General features: G+C 39.3%; 1 protein-coding gene across 2 annotated transcripts; it reads left to right on the top strand.

Annotated features, from left to right (window-relative positions):
- Positions 1-44: 44 nt before the first annotated feature.
- LOC119729483 (cytoplasmic aconitate hydratase-like) lies at positions 45-18,916 on the top strand. Of its 2 annotated transcripts, XM_038202050.1 has the most exons (19): positions 45-167; positions 991-1,086; positions 1,447-1,615; positions 4,170-4,307; positions 5,192-5,362; positions 8,373-8,442; positions 8,643-8,826; positions 9,244-9,383; positions 10,111-10,282; positions 10,445-10,545; positions 11,028-11,304; positions 11,618-11,753; positions 11,872-11,956; positions 12,251-12,407; positions 12,994-13,118; positions 13,432-13,536; positions 13,737-14,150; positions 15,484-15,669; positions 16,737-18,916. In XM_038202050.1, the coding sequence occupies exons 1-19, from the start codon at positions 149-151 to the stop codon at positions 16,851-16,853; spliced, it is 2,862 nt and encodes a 953-aa protein (XP_038057978.1). In that variant the 5' UTR covers positions 45-148; the 3' UTR covers positions 16,854-18,916. The 2 variants fall into 2 exon arrangements, with proteins under 2 accessions (XP_038057978.1, XP_038057979.1); XM_038202051.1 differs by lacking the exon at positions 5,192-5,362 and having other exon boundaries at positions 47-167.
- The last annotated feature ends 277 nt before the right edge of the window (positions 18,917-19,193 follow it).

Genomic DNA, 19,193 nt, shown 5'->3' with positions numbered 1-19,193 from the left:
ATTTTCGCATTAACTCCGGGAGTCGGAGATCAGATAGAAACCAGACTAGTCATTGATTGATAAAAGCAGTATATGACGCAACCAGCACTGCACACAATACATGCAATAACGTGTCGTACGTGCGTACGTGACAAAATCAGAATCGGCTATGGCGACGGACGGAGCTGGTAAAATGTTCTTTTCACATATTAATATTGCTAAAATATTTGATACCCATTTATTGTACTTGACATGACTTGATCTGGCACTGCATCAGTGGGGGTGTTTTTTTCATGGGAGATTTGCGTGCGTGTTCTTTAAAATTGAAGTTGTTTTGTCGTGTGTGTGGCGTTTTTTGTTCAGTCATCATCACGTAGCCTACGTCATGTACGTAGCGAGCTAGTCAGCAGGTCTTTCGAACTGGCCAAGGTCACTTGGAAGGTGGGCGGTGCTTACCGTAAATGGAGGGGGCAGGGGAAAAATGTTTTGGTTGTAGCCCTGTCCAGTGAACATGAATAAGGAAAATATGTGGCATTTTGGAAAGGCAGTGTAGGACTGAAGGCATGACAATATTTGACCATGAACATGGTGAAGCAGTCCCTGATATTTTTTTTGTTGTTAAAATAATTAATAAGCATGATATTGATAATGATATTGATAAATAAAATTAATAAAATCCAGTATAATTTATAGCTCCATTGTGTAGCCTGTATATAAAACAAAAATTTGCCTTGTCGCCAAACCTTTTTGTAAGTTGATATAATGTACAAAATATGGCTTTGATTTCGTTGAGATTTAATTTATCAAAATTGACTTTGGGCGTTTTGGTGTTTTACAAATAAAGTGGCAGATTTTAATGCTTGAAATGAAATTTTATAATTTACACCAACTCCGAGCCTCTTCCGCACGCTAGAGAAGCTTGTGTTTTTAGTTTCTAAAATTGTTTATGTTTTTTGATAATAATAAATTACAAACTTTGTTTTTCCCTCCCCGTTCATTTTTTTAAAAAAGCAACCTGCGTGTTCTCCCGACTAAAAGAAAGCATCCGAGTGGCAGATGAGGACCTACAGTACTTCAACCTCTTGGCTCTCAACGATTACAGATATGGTAAGAATCGACTGATGCGTCTTTTTGTTTCGGAACTGAAACAAAACCGATCCACTAGGCCCTACTCTTTGATGTTGTGACCATTTTACAGTACAAGTGGTTGCAATTAACCAAATGGTCTATTTAGCCAACAGTTAGGTGATTTTTTCTGACAACAATGATAATTTTGCTATCAAACTGACAAGGGGGGGGGGATGTCACAACTCCCCCCCCCCCATCCCCGCTTTTGATGCTCATGTAAAATCACATGAGCTACTAGACAAGGAAGGTCAACTTGGAAGGTAATTTCATAAGGTTTATTGAGCTAACTGTTAGCATTTGCATGGGGTTGTACATGTCTTTGATTCTTTTCCATCGCAGATCGTCTCCCGTTCTCCATCCGTGTTCTCCTGGAGTCGGCCGTTAGGAATTGCGACAACTTCCACATCAAGGAGAAAGATGTGGAGAACATCTTGAATTGGAAGGAAAACCAGGACAAGAGTGTGGAAGTGCCCTTCAAGCCGTCCCGTGTCATCTTACAAGACTTTACGTAAGTATTGGAACTAGTTCTCAAAATCTAAAGAAGGGTCCTGAACAACTAACCTGATGAAGTTTCAGCTCAGCTTCAGCTATATATTTCGAGAAAACATCATTGTAAGATCCCGATTTCAAATCAAAAGTTGCTGAAGCATGTTTTGAATTGGGCCTAAATTCAGTGTCGGAGACACGTTCTCACTGAGCCAATTGCAGCTCCGCGATGTCGCACACTGATCCCACGAATTATAGCAACCACGCGTGTGTGTATGTCGTGTCAACGCTTTAATTAAAAAAACGAACTACTAACGGAAATGTCCAACAATGCGTCTATCGTTGGAAAGGTCTTCTTTTGTTGATTTCGTCAAAATGACAGCACAGGGAGTTTAGCTCAAACCAAGTATGTTTTTCAACAAGAATTACGTCAGTTACTTTTTGGATAGCTACAAATGATGGACTGTAGCTTTAATCTTCCGCTATTTTTGTTTCTTTCCACTAGAAACTCTTGCATTGCAAAACTGGCACGAGTGACTAAATGTTCACTGGTCCATGCCTGCCTTTCTTGCTGCTTGGTTGCCTTTTTAGCTAAACTTTGGTCCACATATTAGCCAACTGAAATAAACATGGATTTTGCAAAACAACATAGTTTGTATAATTATTTTGTGTCTGTGGTCTGTATGAACATAATAATGAGACACCCTATTTTTTTAGCATCGTTTTTCCTGTGCCCTGCAGATGCTAATGCTGTGATGTCATATGAGGCACTGATGGAAATGTTAAGGGACTTCTGTTAAAATTATAAAAGCAAAGCATAGTTCATCATAAGAGACTACGCTATAGCATTTCTTTTTGACCATTGTGTCAAGTACTGAAGATATTTGTTGCAGACAAAAACACTGAACACATCATTGAAGGTTTACATATACCATTTTGTGTAGATGTAAAAGTAAAGTGACTCTGAAGGTTCTGCTAAAGCTCAAATCACTTCCATGCAAAATCATAATGGAAATTAGCATTGCATAAAAAGGAATCCGAGAATTTATGGATTTTGGAATTTATGAATAGATTTTGTGGGGAATAATATCCCACACCACGGCATGTGGCAAGAACGCTTGTGATTTTTTTTTGGTGTGCCATATAAAAATCCACAATTGTGGACATTTCTCATATGAGGAAGTAATTCAGGTCAAAATCGCTCAAATTGAACAGGATTTGAATGGTTTGGATTGGGTCACACACAATACATGTACAAGCATACAATTGTACATGTACACATACTTAAAAATCCAACTGTGATTTATTGATTTAGCAAACTGTCCTTGGCTTTCAACAGCTTTTCCTGCCTGGAAATTTGCTTGTTTTCTCAAACAACAAATAAAATTCCAGGCATATAAACAAACCGGATATACCCACAGTTGCTGGTACTTAACATGAGCACAGAAATATGCAAATCTAACAGAGTTTAACCTTTTGCGATAATGATGATAAATTGAAGGGTTACAGTCAAGGGGGACGGCCTCTGTTATAAGGCCAAACAAAAATTTAAATCGGTCTCTGGTCAGACCGAAGTTCCGGAATTTTTTTTTTTTTTTTTTTTTTTTTTTTTTTTTTTTTTAAAGCTTCAATTGTACAGACAAGGTGGGTACTACATGTATTTTGCTTTTTTGTGTCCTCATATTACATTGGTGTCCTCCATCATTTGCCTTGGTGCCCTTTATCATTTGCCTTGGTGCAATTTCCCCATTCCTTGGTGCTCCTTGGTGCAAAAATTTGAGGAGGTGCGGCAATAGAGGGCGCTGTTGTAGCTTCCGTGTTAATTTGAAGGGGGAAAAAAGGTTGACGCGCATGATTAAAATCGACGCACGCGCTGACCAGAGACCGAGTATTTTTTTTTGTTTTGCCTAAATAATCTTTTTTTTCTTTCAAGATATCTGGCTATAGAAGTCAACTGAGCATTACCATTGCTTTTGAGTCATGGCCATACATTGTTGAACAAATCCTTTTAGTAGATGTAAACAATTTTCAAAGTGTACAGTTTTGTATGATCTCAGGAAAGAATGGTGGAAGTATGTACATGTTCATTTTTGTTTTGCCATTTATTTACTATGCATTTAAGTTACAATGTAGTTGTCACTGAATTAGCTGATACCCTTGATCTATACTCTAGGCTCTAGCAACATTAGCAAACACGTTTCCTGTGAGAAGCGTATAGTGAAGCAATTCAAAGAAATAGTTTTAAACAGAAAATAATATCAACCTGAGCACAGAGTTTTGTAGGCTGTAAAGAACCCCGGTATAATTTTATCAGTGGGACAATTCATAGCAATTGGGTTTGAGGGCAATGCTGAGTGGCTTAGTGTCATTAAAGAAATAGATTAGTCTCATAACAAAAATGAAGTGCTACAGATTGAAAACGATTTTGTAAACAATACCATATTGCCTCAATGGACATGATTGAGCATACAGTGCCTGTAACGTCATGTTACTGAAAAGCAAAACCAATATTAAAATTTTAATGTGCTTCGTGGAATTTGCTGGTGACCTCACTGTTCCCATTCTATCCCCAATAGGGGTGTACCAGCGGTAGTGGACTTTGCAGCCATGCGTGATGCGGTCAAGCGTCTAGGCGGTGACCCCCAGACCATCAATCCTGTCTGCCCTGCCGACCTGGTAATTGACCATTCCGTGCAAGTGGATGTGTCCAGGAGGTTTGTCTCACAAAAGCTTTTCAGATTTTTTCTTCAATTTACATTGTATGTATATTATAAGCAATCTTCGTAATTGGCCAATGGCCACTTAAATGTTTACAGTCCAAATCATCAGCCACCAAATCATGTTTTTCTATATTATTTCTAAATATTGTGCAGTAAAGATGAATAATTTTAAACCTTTAATAGTTCAAGGGATGAGCATGCAGTGCAGAGCAGAACATTTTGCAGGAAGTTGGTATCACTTGACAACAACATGAAATTTTGTAAACAAGTTTACAAATTAAGTTTAAAACTGGATTGTAAGTCATCTACAGCCCTGGTCGATTGCAACACAAATGCTGAAGAACTTTCTCACAAGGAGCACAGTGAAGATAAAATGGCAATGACTGATTGCCTTCTGTCATTAATAAAACCCTCCCTGCCCAACATCCTCATAGACTGTAACCTTCAAAGCTTGATGCAACCAATCAAAGCTTGTGTGCTTCTACAGGTGCAACTTGTAAAAACGGCTACAGAGATTGTTTGCTCACGCTGAAGATAAAACAACTGTAACATCTGGGGTTTTTTTTTAATCCCTTCCCACCCCCACCCCCAGTCCTTGTTTCTGTCAAATTGTGAGAGTAAGAGGGCTGGTGTTTGCATCCTAGTTAAATCTTTCTTAAAGGTGTTATCTTTCTCTTTCTAATTAAACTCTTTGACAATAATAATGTACTTCACCCCTCCCTCCCTCCTTCCCCTTTCCCTCTGGATCCTCTCCTCACTTATGTCCATTACTTCAGATTTGGCATCACCATGACCCCTCACCCAAAATCCTTTCCACCCTTTTTCATTAGGTGTTTGTACATGTAAATGTTTTTCCGTGTTTCTCTATCAACTCACAGGCCATGCCCAATAGTCCCCCGCACCCCTAATCCGGGCGGAGGGGTGCCCAAGGGGTCCGAGAGCCACCCTAAGGGGGGCAGTGTCTGCAACGTGTGCGGGCCCATTGAGTCTGGCTTCCGCCTCCCCCTTCAAGACCAGACTTGTCCCTTTCACCACATAGCTACCGATGGGTTAGTTGGGAATCTACAATTTTTCCATCAATTTCTTTTGTATATCCTCAAGCAACATGAATGCCTTGGAGCTTTCGGGGGAAAGTTGGAAAATTTTGTTTAAAAACTGCTTGCTTGCTTGCTTGCTTGCTTGCATTCTTTTTCTGTTGGTGTCATGTTCTTGTTTTGTCCTATTTGTGTGCACTATAGCTGCATTAAAAGTTTGACAGTTGTCCTGTGTTGTACAGCTCTTATATTGTTGTGTAGCCTCCCCTCCCCCCATTCCAATCACTCTGGCTCCGCCCCCTGTCTTGAGCCTCTCACCGTCTGTTGCTTTTACTTTTCCTGTGAACATGATCAAGCCACCTTTTGTCTACTCTTAATTTTGTTTTCTCAAGTTCTTCCCAGTTTACGATATCCATTCCTTTTTGCCATATTCGTAATTTTTTTTTTTTTTTTTCGTTTGTGTTGCCAACAGTGCTTAAGGCACCTCAGCAGTTCGTTTTTGTATAAACTTTTTCACACTTCTTGTATGCTTTTCTGTTTATTGCAATCATAGTAATAAGCACCTATGTCACATAAATGAAATCAAAGTCATCTGACTTTTGTGTTTTGTTAATTTCATATTTTTCAAAATAGGTGGTGTTTTTTTTTCTTCATTTGCTTGTATAGTTGGTATTCAATTGCAAATTAGAATACTTTTGGTATTGCACTTAGTTTTTTGCATTTAAAAATATCCCGTCACTGTGATTCAATCTTCCTTGACTCAAGAACTGGTTACCGACCAAATGTCATGCCTTATTGCTTTGACTGGTTCTCATCAGCTGATGATGAAAACCAGGCTACATGGAAAACCTAAACACATTGCAGGTTTCTGGGCATTTTAAAATTGCAAATCCTTGGAACGCCTTCCAGTAGTGGCCCTACATGTATTTTAGACTCTCAACTGTTGGCAGGTATGGGATTTTGTGGTCTTCATGGCCTTTTGTGGGTTTATAAGGCCCATTCACATTTTGTGTACCTGTTGGTTGGTGTACATGTACATGTAAACTTTGGTTTTTGTTTTGATTTTTCAATATGTGTTGCTTTAAGGCCACCAAAGTTGATCTTGTTAGGTATCACACCATCAGTCTCAGAAAATGCATGCCTGCACATGACGTATGCTAAATATAAGCAGTGCTTAAAAAAACATCATTGTTAAAGTGACCATTGTTGGAGAACAATCAGGTGCTATATTTGTCCTTGAAAGATCCATACTGATAATGCTCTAAGTTTGTAGTATTATTTCTATCAACAGCAAAGTTTAAGAGGTTGTTATCCGAGAGTTCAATGTCTCTGCGTACATGCACACTAACCTTATGCAAGAGTTTAACACCACCTGTTTTTTGTTTGTTATTCAAACTTCAAAGTCCATAGTATTAGAGAGAGGTCTTATCAGTACTTGTACAAAGTTAGCAGCAAGGTCACAAAAAAACAGCTATTGTGAAACAAGATAAACTTAAACTCAGTGGGTGAACAATAAGAACAATTCTGTTTTATACTTTTAATCAATTCTTTGCCCCAGTTGAGATTTGAAATCGGATGGTCAAAGGCTTTTGTGGCGTGGAGAATTTTGTTTTGGGCTTAATGAATGGAAAATGAGGGCACAAACTTAAAGTAGAAAATTGTGTCACTAATTTTGGTCGAGGTACCAAATGGAAATAATATTTGCAAGAACATTAGTCAGAAAAGATATGAAAGATGGAGAAATCATGAAAACACTGGGTAGCTGTTATAGCATGAAGTACCCATCTCATAATTTATGTTTATATTTTGGGGGTAATTTACTCAATACTGGTGAATATACTATTGTTTGTACATGTTATGAACCTGGTAAAAGTTGTAGGTGTTCCATCTTTAAAAAGGGATTAAACGTATCTGTTACAAGTGGGGGTGGGCCCAGTACATCTGTAGCCCTTAGTTGGTAAAAATAAGAAATTATATGACAACACTGTAACCAACACAAGAACCCACAAGCTTGCTTCAAACAGTTGCGTACAATGTGATGCTAAGGTTTCATCATTTAGTGAAAGCTGGTTCACATCTCATGTGAATTACATGTGCTCGTACACGTATGCAAATGCTCGTGATTTTGCTCATCTTGACCAAATTGTATTGATACATGTATTTGGAGGAAATTGAAATGTGTTACTGTTAAACTTCTTGAAGTGACATCGTGAAAACTTGCGGCTACGTCAACAATTCGTGTTCATGTTTGCTTGTGCACCAAGTGTAAACCAGCCTTTAGTGTTTAGTGTTATGCAGTATGTATGTGTTTTCACTGTGCTTCTACATGTATGTGCCTGTGGTACCACCTCCATTAACACTAACTCCTGGGGGCATTTTTGCTAGGATGTAACCTCAATCTTGCAAAATCCTCCAACTGCCTCCATGTAAAAATTGCATACGGCCTCTATCCCGCAAAATCCTCTGTTATTTGTAGAATGTGGTCCTTGGAGGGGTGACCACTGCCTCAATCCTGCAAAATCCTCCAGCAATCACTGTCAATATGTTGAGGCAGTACCAGTGACATCCTGGAACAGTGCGGAGGATTTCAAGTATAATCTAGGCCTAAATTTATGCACGGCTTGACACAGTGTATCCTCCAAAATTAGCCACATTATTGTTTTGCCATATATAGCCTCAATCCTGCAAAATCCTCCATTTTTGCAAAGAGGATTTTGGAGGATTCGGGAAGGTTGGGGTTAAAGTTTTAAATGGGGTTGGGGTACAATTAACAGCAGTTACATGACCCATTTCTCCTCCCTGCTCTGTCTGTTTTCTTACACACCCCTGTTGTATGTTTTAACCTGCCAAATGTCTTGCTCTTGTTCGGGATAATTTTTAAGGCAAAAGTATCTTCTAGAAGAAACAAATGTTGTAGTTTCAGTGAAAGGGACAAGGTCTGGTTCTGTAGTCAGGTGAGCTTCAACAAATTTGTCCACTTTCTCCCAATTCATGATCTTTTTTAATTGTCTCTGTTATTGCACAGCTCTGACGCACTTCAGAAAAACCAAGAAATTGAGTTCCAGAGAAACAAAGAACGCTTCCTGTTTCTGAAGGTGAGACAGAGTTTTTAAGTGATCCAGTTTTTCGCAGTCATTTGATAGATACAAAGAAAGCTTTGAAACAATTTGAATGTTTTCCACTTTGAAATATAGTTAGAATGGATAGCATTTTTGATTGCTCTGAGATGACATGAGTTTGTGCTGGATTATCCATGTTGTTAATAACTTGAGCTATTTTTCTATTCCTTTTCCAGTGGGGTGCCAAAGCGCTGCAGAACATGCTGATTGTTCCCCCTGGGTCGGGAATAGTCCACCAAGTCAACCTCGAGTACCTGGGCCGCGTTGTCTTCAACAAGAACGGCCTGCTGTACCCTGATAGCCTCGTGGGAACGGACTCCCATACCACCATGATCAACGGCCTGGGAATTGTGGGCTGGGGTAAGATGTTTTTCTAAGCATTCCAGTATTTAACCCCAACAAATTGTCCAAGGAAGCTTCCAAAATCTGAGAAGATCCACCACTTTTCAGGAAACCAATGATACATACTTTTGAAAAACATTTGAAAATCTCAAAGAAAATTTGAAAGACCTTGGAGGATTATGGCTTTTTATATTCTTTGGTTATGGATCTGTTCCATACTTGACAGATTTTGGAAGTAATCTTCACCTCAAACCTGTAGTTTGGTTCTGCCAAGATCAAAATACAGCCTCTTGTTACTATCCTTACTCCCTTGGGTTTGTGAAAAATATGAAAATTGGAGGATTCAGGACAGTTGACCATTCCTTTCAAGTAAGTCCAGTTGCTTAGCAGTTGGTAGCAGCTGTTTATGTTGATCTGTTTCTTTCTTTTACTCAGGTGTTGGTGGCATTGAAGCAGAAGCAGTTATGCTGAATCAGTCCATCAGTATGGTGCTTCCTAAAGTCGTCGGCTACAAACTGACCGGTATGATGGACTCACTGGCCACATCAACGGACGTTGTGCTGACCATTACGAAGGTGGGTCAGTCATTCCTAATGCCATACCCATGATACAGCTTTCACGATTAGTTTAATACAAAGATTGCAGTATTGGATGCAGCTAGGTCCAATTTCATGTCACCAGATTTCGAGAGGATTGTGTGCTTACTCAAACTTCTGCACGGAACTTTGAGCAGTAGCAGAGTAAAGATCGCTATGGTTGCATTGGCAGTATTAACTCCCTAGCATAATTTACTAGGAACCATACCCATTCTGGCAAATTCCAACACCCACATGGGAAACTGTACACACACACTGTTGGACTTAGTTTCTGGAGGTATGCCAACCCCAGTGTAAAAGACCATCAGTTTAGGGGTACTGTACCTATCCCAACAGATTTCAACAAAACCTGCTGTTGGGCTTTGATGGGTTGAGTTCGGTTAGAGTTAATGGAAATTTACATCTGCTTTAAGTGTTAGTCATCTACCCTTGGAATATGCTTTAGGTTGGTTAAATTTGTCTGCTACTGTCAGTGTGTTTCTGCTAACCATACCATGAAATCGGACCAGTTTGGTTTGTGTCAAAACCAAAGGCAAGGCATTATACTCTGAAGATCACTTTCTTAAACAAATAACTATTCCACAAGATTTTTGCTCAAACGGCTGATAGGTCAGAAAAAATGTGTATTGCTTTGTAATCTGTCAGTTGATGACAACTTAGATAAAATCACATTTTTTTTATTTCCCTTGTTCAAATTCGTTTTCAGCATTTGCGACAAGTTGGCGTCGTGGGCAAATTTGTGGAATTCTTTGGCCCTGGTGTGGCCCAGCTATCCATAGCGGACCGCGCCACCATCGCTAACATGTGCCCAGAGTATGGTGCTACCGTTGGGTTCTTCCCAGTCGACCAGAACAGTATTGCCTACCTCAGGCAAACAGGTACGAGTTGGGCACCAGACATTGCAAGACATTGCTTTGTATTTGGTCCTCCTTGACAGTTTGGTTTATTAACAGATGCAAGGTTTGTGACTAGTTTGTCAAGGTGCATAACTTGTTTCTCATCAGTCATCCCCAATCTGACATTCTTTCCCCCCAATCCAGGTCGCGATGAGACACAGATTGCGTGCATCGAGGCCTACTGCAAAGCTAACCACATGTTCAGGGACTTCAATAACTCTGACCAGGACCCTGTCTTCTCGGAGGTAAAAAGCTGCTATTCCATTTGTTAAAGAACTGTCAAATTCAAAGCTGACAACACTCCTTGATCTTATTGATTCCTGGTTGACAAAATGAAAACAAAAAAAGAACTGGCTGTGATGAATTTGATGAGACATTATTCTGAACCCTCTCTGTTCTCCAAAATCCTTAAGAAGGTTTTACAGGAAAACCTGAAGTCCTGAAAACAAAGAAAGCCTTGAAGGTTTATATAATAGTTTTAAAGAAAAATAGAAATGACGAACTTTCAAATTAAGAATTGACAAAAAAGAAAAACTGACGAAAACAATTGCAAGTGTATAAATAACTTTAAAAAATCAGAAAATTGTCCTCAATGATTTTTGCATCTCAAAGACAAAATGATGCAGCTCTATTCACAATTTGAATTAAATATTTGATTAGTATTTTGTGCTTTTTCCTTTCATTTCCTATAAAAAAAAAAATTGTTTCTTGCTCTTTATCTGACTAGGTAGTAGAGCTGGACCTGAGCACGGTCCGCTCCTGCATCAGTGGGCCCAAGCGGCCCCACGACAAAGTCCTGGTGACGGACATGAAAGTGGACTTCCAGAGCTGCCTGGACAACAAGGTGGGCTTCAAGGGCTTCCACATCCCCAAGGAGCAGCAGTCCACCACGGTGCCCTTCCAGTTTGACGGGACTGAGTACACGCTGACGCACGGCTCAGTAGTGATTGCTGCAGTTACCAGCTGCACCAATACCAGCAATCCATCAGTCATGCTTGGAGCGGGTAAGTGGGAGAATGGTGTTATATCAGCCAAACATTCGTTCAACAATATTTCAGCCTTACCTTCAATTCTTCAATGTCAATCAGGCATTTTTGGAGGATTTTAGAGGATTGAGGTAGTGGTCACCACTCTTGAAAAAATTCAAGAAATAATGGATGATCGTGGAGGATTGAGGCTGTATCCTATTGTGTGTACCATATCTCAAGATGGTCTTGGAAAAATGGTCAATGGAAAATGTACATAATGCATAAAGTTTGCCTCTCTGTAGTGCCAGTCTGACACTGGTTTGATCTTCATGTCCCATTCTCCAACCAGGACTGCTTGCCAAGAAGGCCGTAGAGGCAGGCCTGACCGTCGAACCTTACATCAAAACCAGCTTGAGCCCAGGCAGTGGTGTGGTCACCTACTACCTGCAAGAGAGCGGGGTTATCCCTTACCTGGACAAACTAGGGTAAGAACAGAACTTTTTTTCCAAAAATTTCATTTCAAACTGCTGTGCATCCCTGGAATACCATTTGCCATTTGTCTTGTAGCATTGGTTGATTCTCATCATGGTTTGTTTTTGGCAGGTTTGATATCGTTGGCTACGGCTGTATGACATGTATCGGCAACAGTGGCCCCCTACCAGAGGAAGTCTCTCAAGCCATTGAAAAGGTAAGCTGTTCTTTGGTAAATGTGTCAACCATAACTGTCCAGACTGTCCAAACTCGCCAGGAGGTATTGGAAGGTTTGCAGGATCAAGTAAGTTAGAGCCTGGTCACTATTGCTGTCTTCAAAAATGGATGACTTCAAAAATGGATGACTTGATACTTTACTACTGGTGGACTCCATTTGATTGTTCAGAGTGCCTGAAGAAAAAAACTATTGAGAATTTACATTCAGTAGAAATATGAGCTAATTACTTTCTCTTTTTGAAATTTCATTGTGGAATCTGTTCTGCTTTTTCAGGGTGAACTAGTGGCCTGTGGCGTTCTGTCAGGCAATCGCAACTTTGAGGGACGCATCCACCCTCTGACCAGGGCCAACTACCTGGCCTCCCCTCTGTTGGTAATAGCCTATGCCCTGGCCGGCACTGTCAGCATTGACTTTGAGACCCAACCACTAGGTAAGTAGGGGAGTATGTTCACGATAAAGGAAGCATAAGAGAGCTTTTTAAGTTGAGATATTGTTGCAGTGGTTAAGGTGGAAAAGTTGTCTGTTTTTTGTAACAACTAATGTTTGGTCACAATTTGGACTCATAGCATAACGACCCTTTGTGGTTTTATATGAAAACAAATAATAAAAACAGCTGTATTCTCTTTGAGTGATCCTCGTTTGCTATTTGGCAAGTTTGCAGCATTGCTAATGTTGCTAGCATTGTGACTTTGGGCGTGATCCCTGGCAACATGACACATGTGGGTTGATGGCTTCTAACTAGCGCCCCTTGCACAAAGACATTGACAAATTGGGGAACTGCCAACATAGGGCTGGATAGCTCAGTTGGTAGAGAACTGGAACGGCAATCCGGAGGTTGCAGGTTCAAACCCCGATCCATTCAATTTCTTTATTCAACTTTAAAATTGACTATTTTTCTTGCACAAAACTGGAACTCATTTTCTGTTCTGCTAAAGCGTAAAACAAAGCCAGTGTTTTGTCTTCATGCAGCAAACCCCGGCTCTCAAGTAAACTTTATCTGTTGGATTTATCTTCAGGTAAGACACCAGAGGGCAAAGAAGTCTTCCTGCGAGATATCTGGCCCAGTCGTAGCGAGATTCATGAGGTAGAGAGGCAGTATGTCATTCCCGCCATGTTCAAAGAGGTCTACGCCAAGATTGCTGTAAGTAGTTCACAGAATGACACAAAAACGTCTTTCAGATCAAATTAATCATAGATTTGAAATAACTTCATTAAAAATGCGTGGCTTTTAAAACAATTGCAACCCCCTCAACGGTTACAAAGCTGTGTGTTCCCCCACTGGAGCTTCCGCAATTGGTAAAGAAATGTGCCCATCTGCTGTCTATAAGGAGCAACCACATCAAGACATTGACTGTCGCAGTCATTAAAAATTACTCCAGAGTCTAGTAAACGGTAAATGTTTGCGTGTCTGAAACCAATTATATTTTGTATTATATTTTTTTTTCTTTTTGCAGAAAGGTAACGAGCGATGGAACAGCCTGGATGCCCCAGAGAGCATGCTGTACCCTTGGGACTCCAAGTCAACTTATATCCAATCGCCGCCGTTCTTTGAAACCATGGTGAGACTTTCCAGTCAAGATGAGAATGTATTTTGGCAACCCTATTATTTCAAAGGATTGTTGAGTGCTCATTTATAACTCAAATAAACTGTGCGAGTAAGAAATTAATTGCTGCTAATTATAGGAATTTAAAGCAATTTGCTACAATGTTTGGCCCATTTTTGGCTCATGAAGTTAATTTAACTCTGCTTATTTTCCAGGAGAAAGAGATTCCACCAATCATGGGAGTCAAAGACGCCAGCGTCCTGTTAAACCTTGGAGACTCTGTCACCACCGACCACATCTCGCCTGCCGGCAGCATCGCCCGCAACAGCCCCGCGGCCCGCTACCTAGCCTCGCGTGGCCTCACCCCCCGTGAGTTCAACTCCTATGGCAGTCGACGCGGCAACGACGCCGTCATGGCGCGGGGCACCTTCGCCAACATCCGATTGGTCAACAAGTTTGTGGGCAAGGCGGGGCCTAAGACCGTCCACCTTCCGTCGGGTGAGACTATGGATATCTTTGACGCGGCCGAGCGGTATCGCAGGGACAAACAGACTTTGATCATTCTAGCCGGAAAGGATTATGGGTCTGGGTCATCGCGTGACTGGGCTGCTAAGGGACCCTGGATGCAGGTAGGATCAATCTGAACAATGGTTTTACATGACTAATGCATTTAAAAATCATTAATAACCTGAACAAATGTATAAATGTCTTCTCCCTCGTGGTTACTTCGAAGCTTCTGTTGCAGTTTACTTTTGAAGAATTCTTCTTTCACTACCAGAAAGAATTACAATAATTACTCAACTTTTCTGTCAAGCACAAATATAATCCATTTCTGTTGAGGTAGGCCCAAAGTTTGTCAAAGTTGGTTTTTTTTATGAAGGAACCTTGATTTCACATGGTATGACCCATGTACACCAAGCGCAGTACCACCTCAGTACTGGATTACTCTATATAATGCTTTCAGATTTTAGGGTTAGAAATTAAAGAGTCCTACGAAGAACACATCCACCCATTGAAAATGCTCATTTGTTAATGGAAAACTTGGCCCTATATCATGGAATTACTTTAAAAAAAAAAAACCGATGCTGCACAAAGTTATGTACTTTTAAAATTTAAAATTAAAATTTCAGCTTTAAACCACACAAATATGCAAACACTACACATTGTCCATTATATGAGCTGCAATCTAATGTTCCTGAGCAGAATCTCTGTTGTAGTTAACAACCGTTAGTGCTCACAGCTCTGTGAAATAATCCCCCATTGTCCACTGGATGTTTCTGTAAAGTATCTTTCTTCAGAATTTCACTGATCTGCTGGGCTTCATTTTACAACACCTAGCCTCCTGTTAGAATCTACTGTAAGCTTAATTTTAAAGGGAATATACAACATTTGCAAACATCGAAAAATAAAACTACCAAGTTTTTGCGAAATACCTTAATAGGATGTTGATAAATGACAGTCTAAAGCATCCTGTAAAATTATGGCACCTGGTATTCTGTCATTTTCAAGAAAAGTGGTATTTTTGTATCAATTTCCAACGCTGATCGGCCGATCAGCGTTGGAAACAACTGGCTTTTTTTCAAATACTGGCCCCAATTGACCATTGCACTTGTTTGCAATCGATTACAAACCTGTGAACGGGTACGAGCCAGCTAGACTGGTTCCATGACCTTACAATTCCCCAATGTATGTAAACTGCTCTGTTTCTTCTTATATGGAGTCAGGGAACCAGACTACAGGAAAATGATCGTTTTTCTTGGTTTTTATAGCATTTTCGAACCCAAAACCTCCAAAAAGTCAGTGTAACTATATTTGCTTTATATTTCCAATCCCCCAATTCCATCCATTTCTGAAAATTAGAGCAAAAGCAAATGATGTATATTCCCTTTAAGCAGTAATGATTAGCAGGAACCGTGTGATACCCCATTAAGCACATCTTAACGATTGCACCGTTCATTTCAGGGTGTGCGTGCCGTGATCGCCGAGAGCTACGAGCGAATTCATCGTAGTAACCTAGTCGGCATGGGCATCATCCCACTGCAGTTCCTACCAGGCCAAAATGCCGACTCCCTGGGCCTGACTGGCAAGGAGAAATACTCCATCGAGGTGCCTGAGGACTTGCAGCCTGGACAGAAGGCGACCGTGAAGGTAATGATTTACTTCAACAAAACTTGTGTTACTTCTACATTAATTAATGCATTTGGCATTCATTTTTGTCTGTATTCACTTATGCATAATTATTATGACTTCAGTGAAAAGTCCAAATTAAGGCAATAGTTTGAGCCTTATGTGACTCGTTATTAACATACATATAAGTTGTGTCTGCACACAAATAGCAATGTGCGAACCTCTCTTATCAAACGATGGTCAAAACCTTAAAGGTATAGTCCATCATTTGTGCATTTTGTTCGTTTGAAGCAACAAAAGTGCTCAAAATCTAAAGAAGGGTACTGAACAATTAACCTGATGAAGTTTCAGCTCAGCTTTAGCTGTATATTTCGAGAAACACAACATTCTAGGATCTGGATTTCAAATCAAAAGTTGCGGAATCATGTTTTGAATTGGGCCTGAATTCGGTATCCGAGACACGTTCTCACTGAGCCGATTGCAGCTATATGCGATGTCACGCACTGATCCGACAAATTATAGCAACTGCGTGTGCGTCGTGCCAATGCTTGCGTGCGCTTCACCGAATAACAAAACAAACTCCTTAATTTGAATTTCCTACGGTGCTTAAGAAGCACGTTGGAAAGGCCTTCTTTTGTTGATTTCTTCAAAATGACAGCTTGCCAGAAAGAATAATTTCACAGGGAGTTTAGTCCCCTTACTATCTTTCAACCAAGTATGTTTTGCAACATTAATTACGCCAGTTACTTTTTGGATAGCTGCAAATGATGGACTCTGGCTTTAATCTAAAATTCTTGGTCCTGGCTACCTGCTGTGCATTAATGATGTGCACAGCTATTGGTAACCAGTAATGCAACCTACGCTGAGCTCTGGTTCCAAATAGTCGACTGGAGTAGTCCAGTCATCCTGCATGCGAGTGAAGTTAGTCACGCTATGGTTAGCCATAGTCCTTGTCCGAACTAGCTCCATGTTGTGGCTACTTGTGGGTTCTGTGGTCACTAAAGAGTTCAGATATTCAAAAGTATTGACAGTTTTCACTGTCATTTCCAACTTTGATTATTTTTGTGTGTATTTTTCTCTTCTTACAGACGAGTGATGGTCGTGCCTTCGAGGCCATCATCAGGTTCGACACTGACGTAGAGCTCACCTATTTCCGGCACGGTGGTATCCTCAACTACATGATCCGACAGAAACTGGCTGTATGAACCAAAACAAAAAATCATGTAGATGATGCATTAACATTCGTGACCTATAACAGTAACTTGACTTAAAATGCGATAACTGCTTTAACGCCGTGTATGGGTACATCAATTGTGGGTGAATATAAAGATGGTTTCTACCTTATTTTGTGATTATGAAATTTCAAAATTGGCTTCTGGTTCCATTTTTGGCCTTAACATTGCTGTGAGGAATTGAAATTGAGTTGAAGAATTCAATGCCATTTTGTTCAGTGAGTCCAATATTAGAATATATCCACTCAAAGATTCACTCAAAATGTTGACGCTCAAAGAGTCCAAATTTTCGAACTCCAACAAATTACATGGTGCCCGAGATTGTGGCCAAATTGTAATGTTACGTCAATGTTTTATGCACGATGTTGGAATTTACACGCTGTGTCTCAATAGACACGCGTTTCAACTTTCGAGTCCCAATTCGTGTTCTTGGTACCAATTTAGTTACAAATTACAGTCAGTGTTAAATAAGGTGTCCAGATGTAAAAATTTAAACACCCTATTCATGTTTCGTGTTTCAACTCTGAAAAAATGATCTACGTGTATTATGATTGATTGTCTATCGAAGAAGCAACAGAGGTACATGATTGCAAATTTGCAATTAAATGCCATAAAATTCAGGCACAATTTGAAGTAAACTTTTTCAGGCTTTATTAGCGACTCTACTTTTTGAGCAATTGACTAGTTTTGAAATAAAATAAGAACAAAAATGAGGAAAAACCATGTAAAGAACTGAAAAATAATGTGTGTGATCATCATTGTGACAAACCATCTCATGGACTGGATTTTGGGATTTTTTTTTAAGTTTTGAAAAACGACTTTTGAATTTTGGAGGGCATTGTTTTTTAATTTTACAATTAGTGTTACGAACATTGACTTGTTCATACTGTTTTTAGTTTACATTTTAGTAAACAAATCAATCCAATATGTTTAGTCCACTGCATATTGAGATGTTATTTGATGGTCTCCATCAATGCCCAAATTCATTGTTCTGTATTTACTCAAAAGATTTATTTTGAAAAAAAAAATTAAGAGAACATGTAATCTACATGTATGTATGTGTGGAACATGACTGTATCTTAAATTTTGGGTTCTTCATTTTAGTTTACACAAAATATGCACGAAACACCCCCAATTTTGAAATGGAAAGAAATTAAATTGGAGAAAAGGGTAAAATAGAACATTAGAGAATGCACACTGATAGGATTAGTATTTCTTTTAGGAAAATACACTTTACTTAGTCCAATTATTAACTCTCCTTCTTTTTCAGAAACAAATAATTGATTAAATTTAATTCAGTACATATTCAATGCTGCGTTTAAATATGGAAATTGTTTATTGAAACAGAGTTATTCCAACAAAAACTGTTTCTTGGTAATGAAAAAATAGTTTTACTCTGTAAACCCATTTAAACAAAGAATTGTGTGAAATTGGGAGATGGTGCTATACAACTTTGGATGTATTTGTGAGTGAAGTACCTAATGGTGACGGGGCTATTTAATTTTCGGGATATTGAAGTGGAAACTAGATTGAGGAATTCTCATAGTAATACAAAAATACAAGTAACTGTTGGCAGAATTGTGAATGAGTTGAAATTGATAAATATCTTGGTGTTATCTTGTGATAAAATTGATGGGTAAAAGTGAGAAAATAGATCTGATAAGAGGACCAACTTTGGTGAGTGTTCAGAGTTTCAAGGAACGTTCAGTGTCATTGTGGATGGGGCTGCCGTTAAAATGTACCAGAAATATTTAGCATTTGAAAGCAAACGTCATATGAAAAATATATTTTGAGTTGATTTTAATGAGTTTTTAAAACTCAAATCTACAACTTGGAAGTATTTTTTGTTTTCCTTCCCAAAATCAACTGTTGGTTTTAATCAATTGTTGGTTATCATTCCACATGTGAACGGTGGGGTTTCATTTTGTTGAATAGTTATTGGAGGAGTTATATTACGACATTTCAAATATGTGCTGATGTTATACATTGCAATTTAATAAATTTGGAACGGAATTCAGTTCCACATAAAAATTGTATATTATTTGCCTTTTTTTTTTATTTCTTCAGTTCAGAGAAACATTGTTGCCTGTGTCAAACACTTTTGTTCTTCTTTCTTCCAAAAAAGTCTGCTGTTATGGTAGTTGTCATTACAGAAATTAGATGATAAAAGTAACGGGTGAAAAAAAAGTGGGGAGGGGATACTGTTTCAAACGAATATCACCGAGTGTAATGCTTTAATTCCAGTTGCTTACAGACTAAGCTCTGGGCGAGTTTTATGATGGGTAACACAAGTCCGAAAATTTGGGGGAATTC

Source organism: Patiria miniata, unplaced genomic scaffold (genome assembly GCF_015706575.1).
Source record: "Patiria miniata isolate m_02_andy unplaced genomic scaffold, ASM1570657v1 HiC_scaffold_21, whole genome shotgun sequence".
Classification (NCBI taxonomy): domain Eukaryota; kingdom Metazoa; phylum Echinodermata; class Asteroidea; order Valvatida; family Asterinidae; genus Patiria; species Patiria miniata.
This window is presented reverse-complemented; position numbering and strand designations above follow the sequence as displayed.

Excerpts from the sequence above, each read along its gene's own strand:
- LOC119729483 (XM_038202050.1), top strand. Across the intron at positions 8,443-8,642 it reads AACGCTTCCTGTTTCTGAAG|TGGGGTGCCAAAGCGCTGCA; the intron begins GTGAGACAGAGT and ends TTCCTTTTCCAG. Across the intron at positions 13,537-13,736 it reads CGCCGTTCTTTGAAACCATG|GAGAAAGAGATTCCACCAAT; the intron begins GTGAGACTTTCC and ends CTTATTTTCCAG.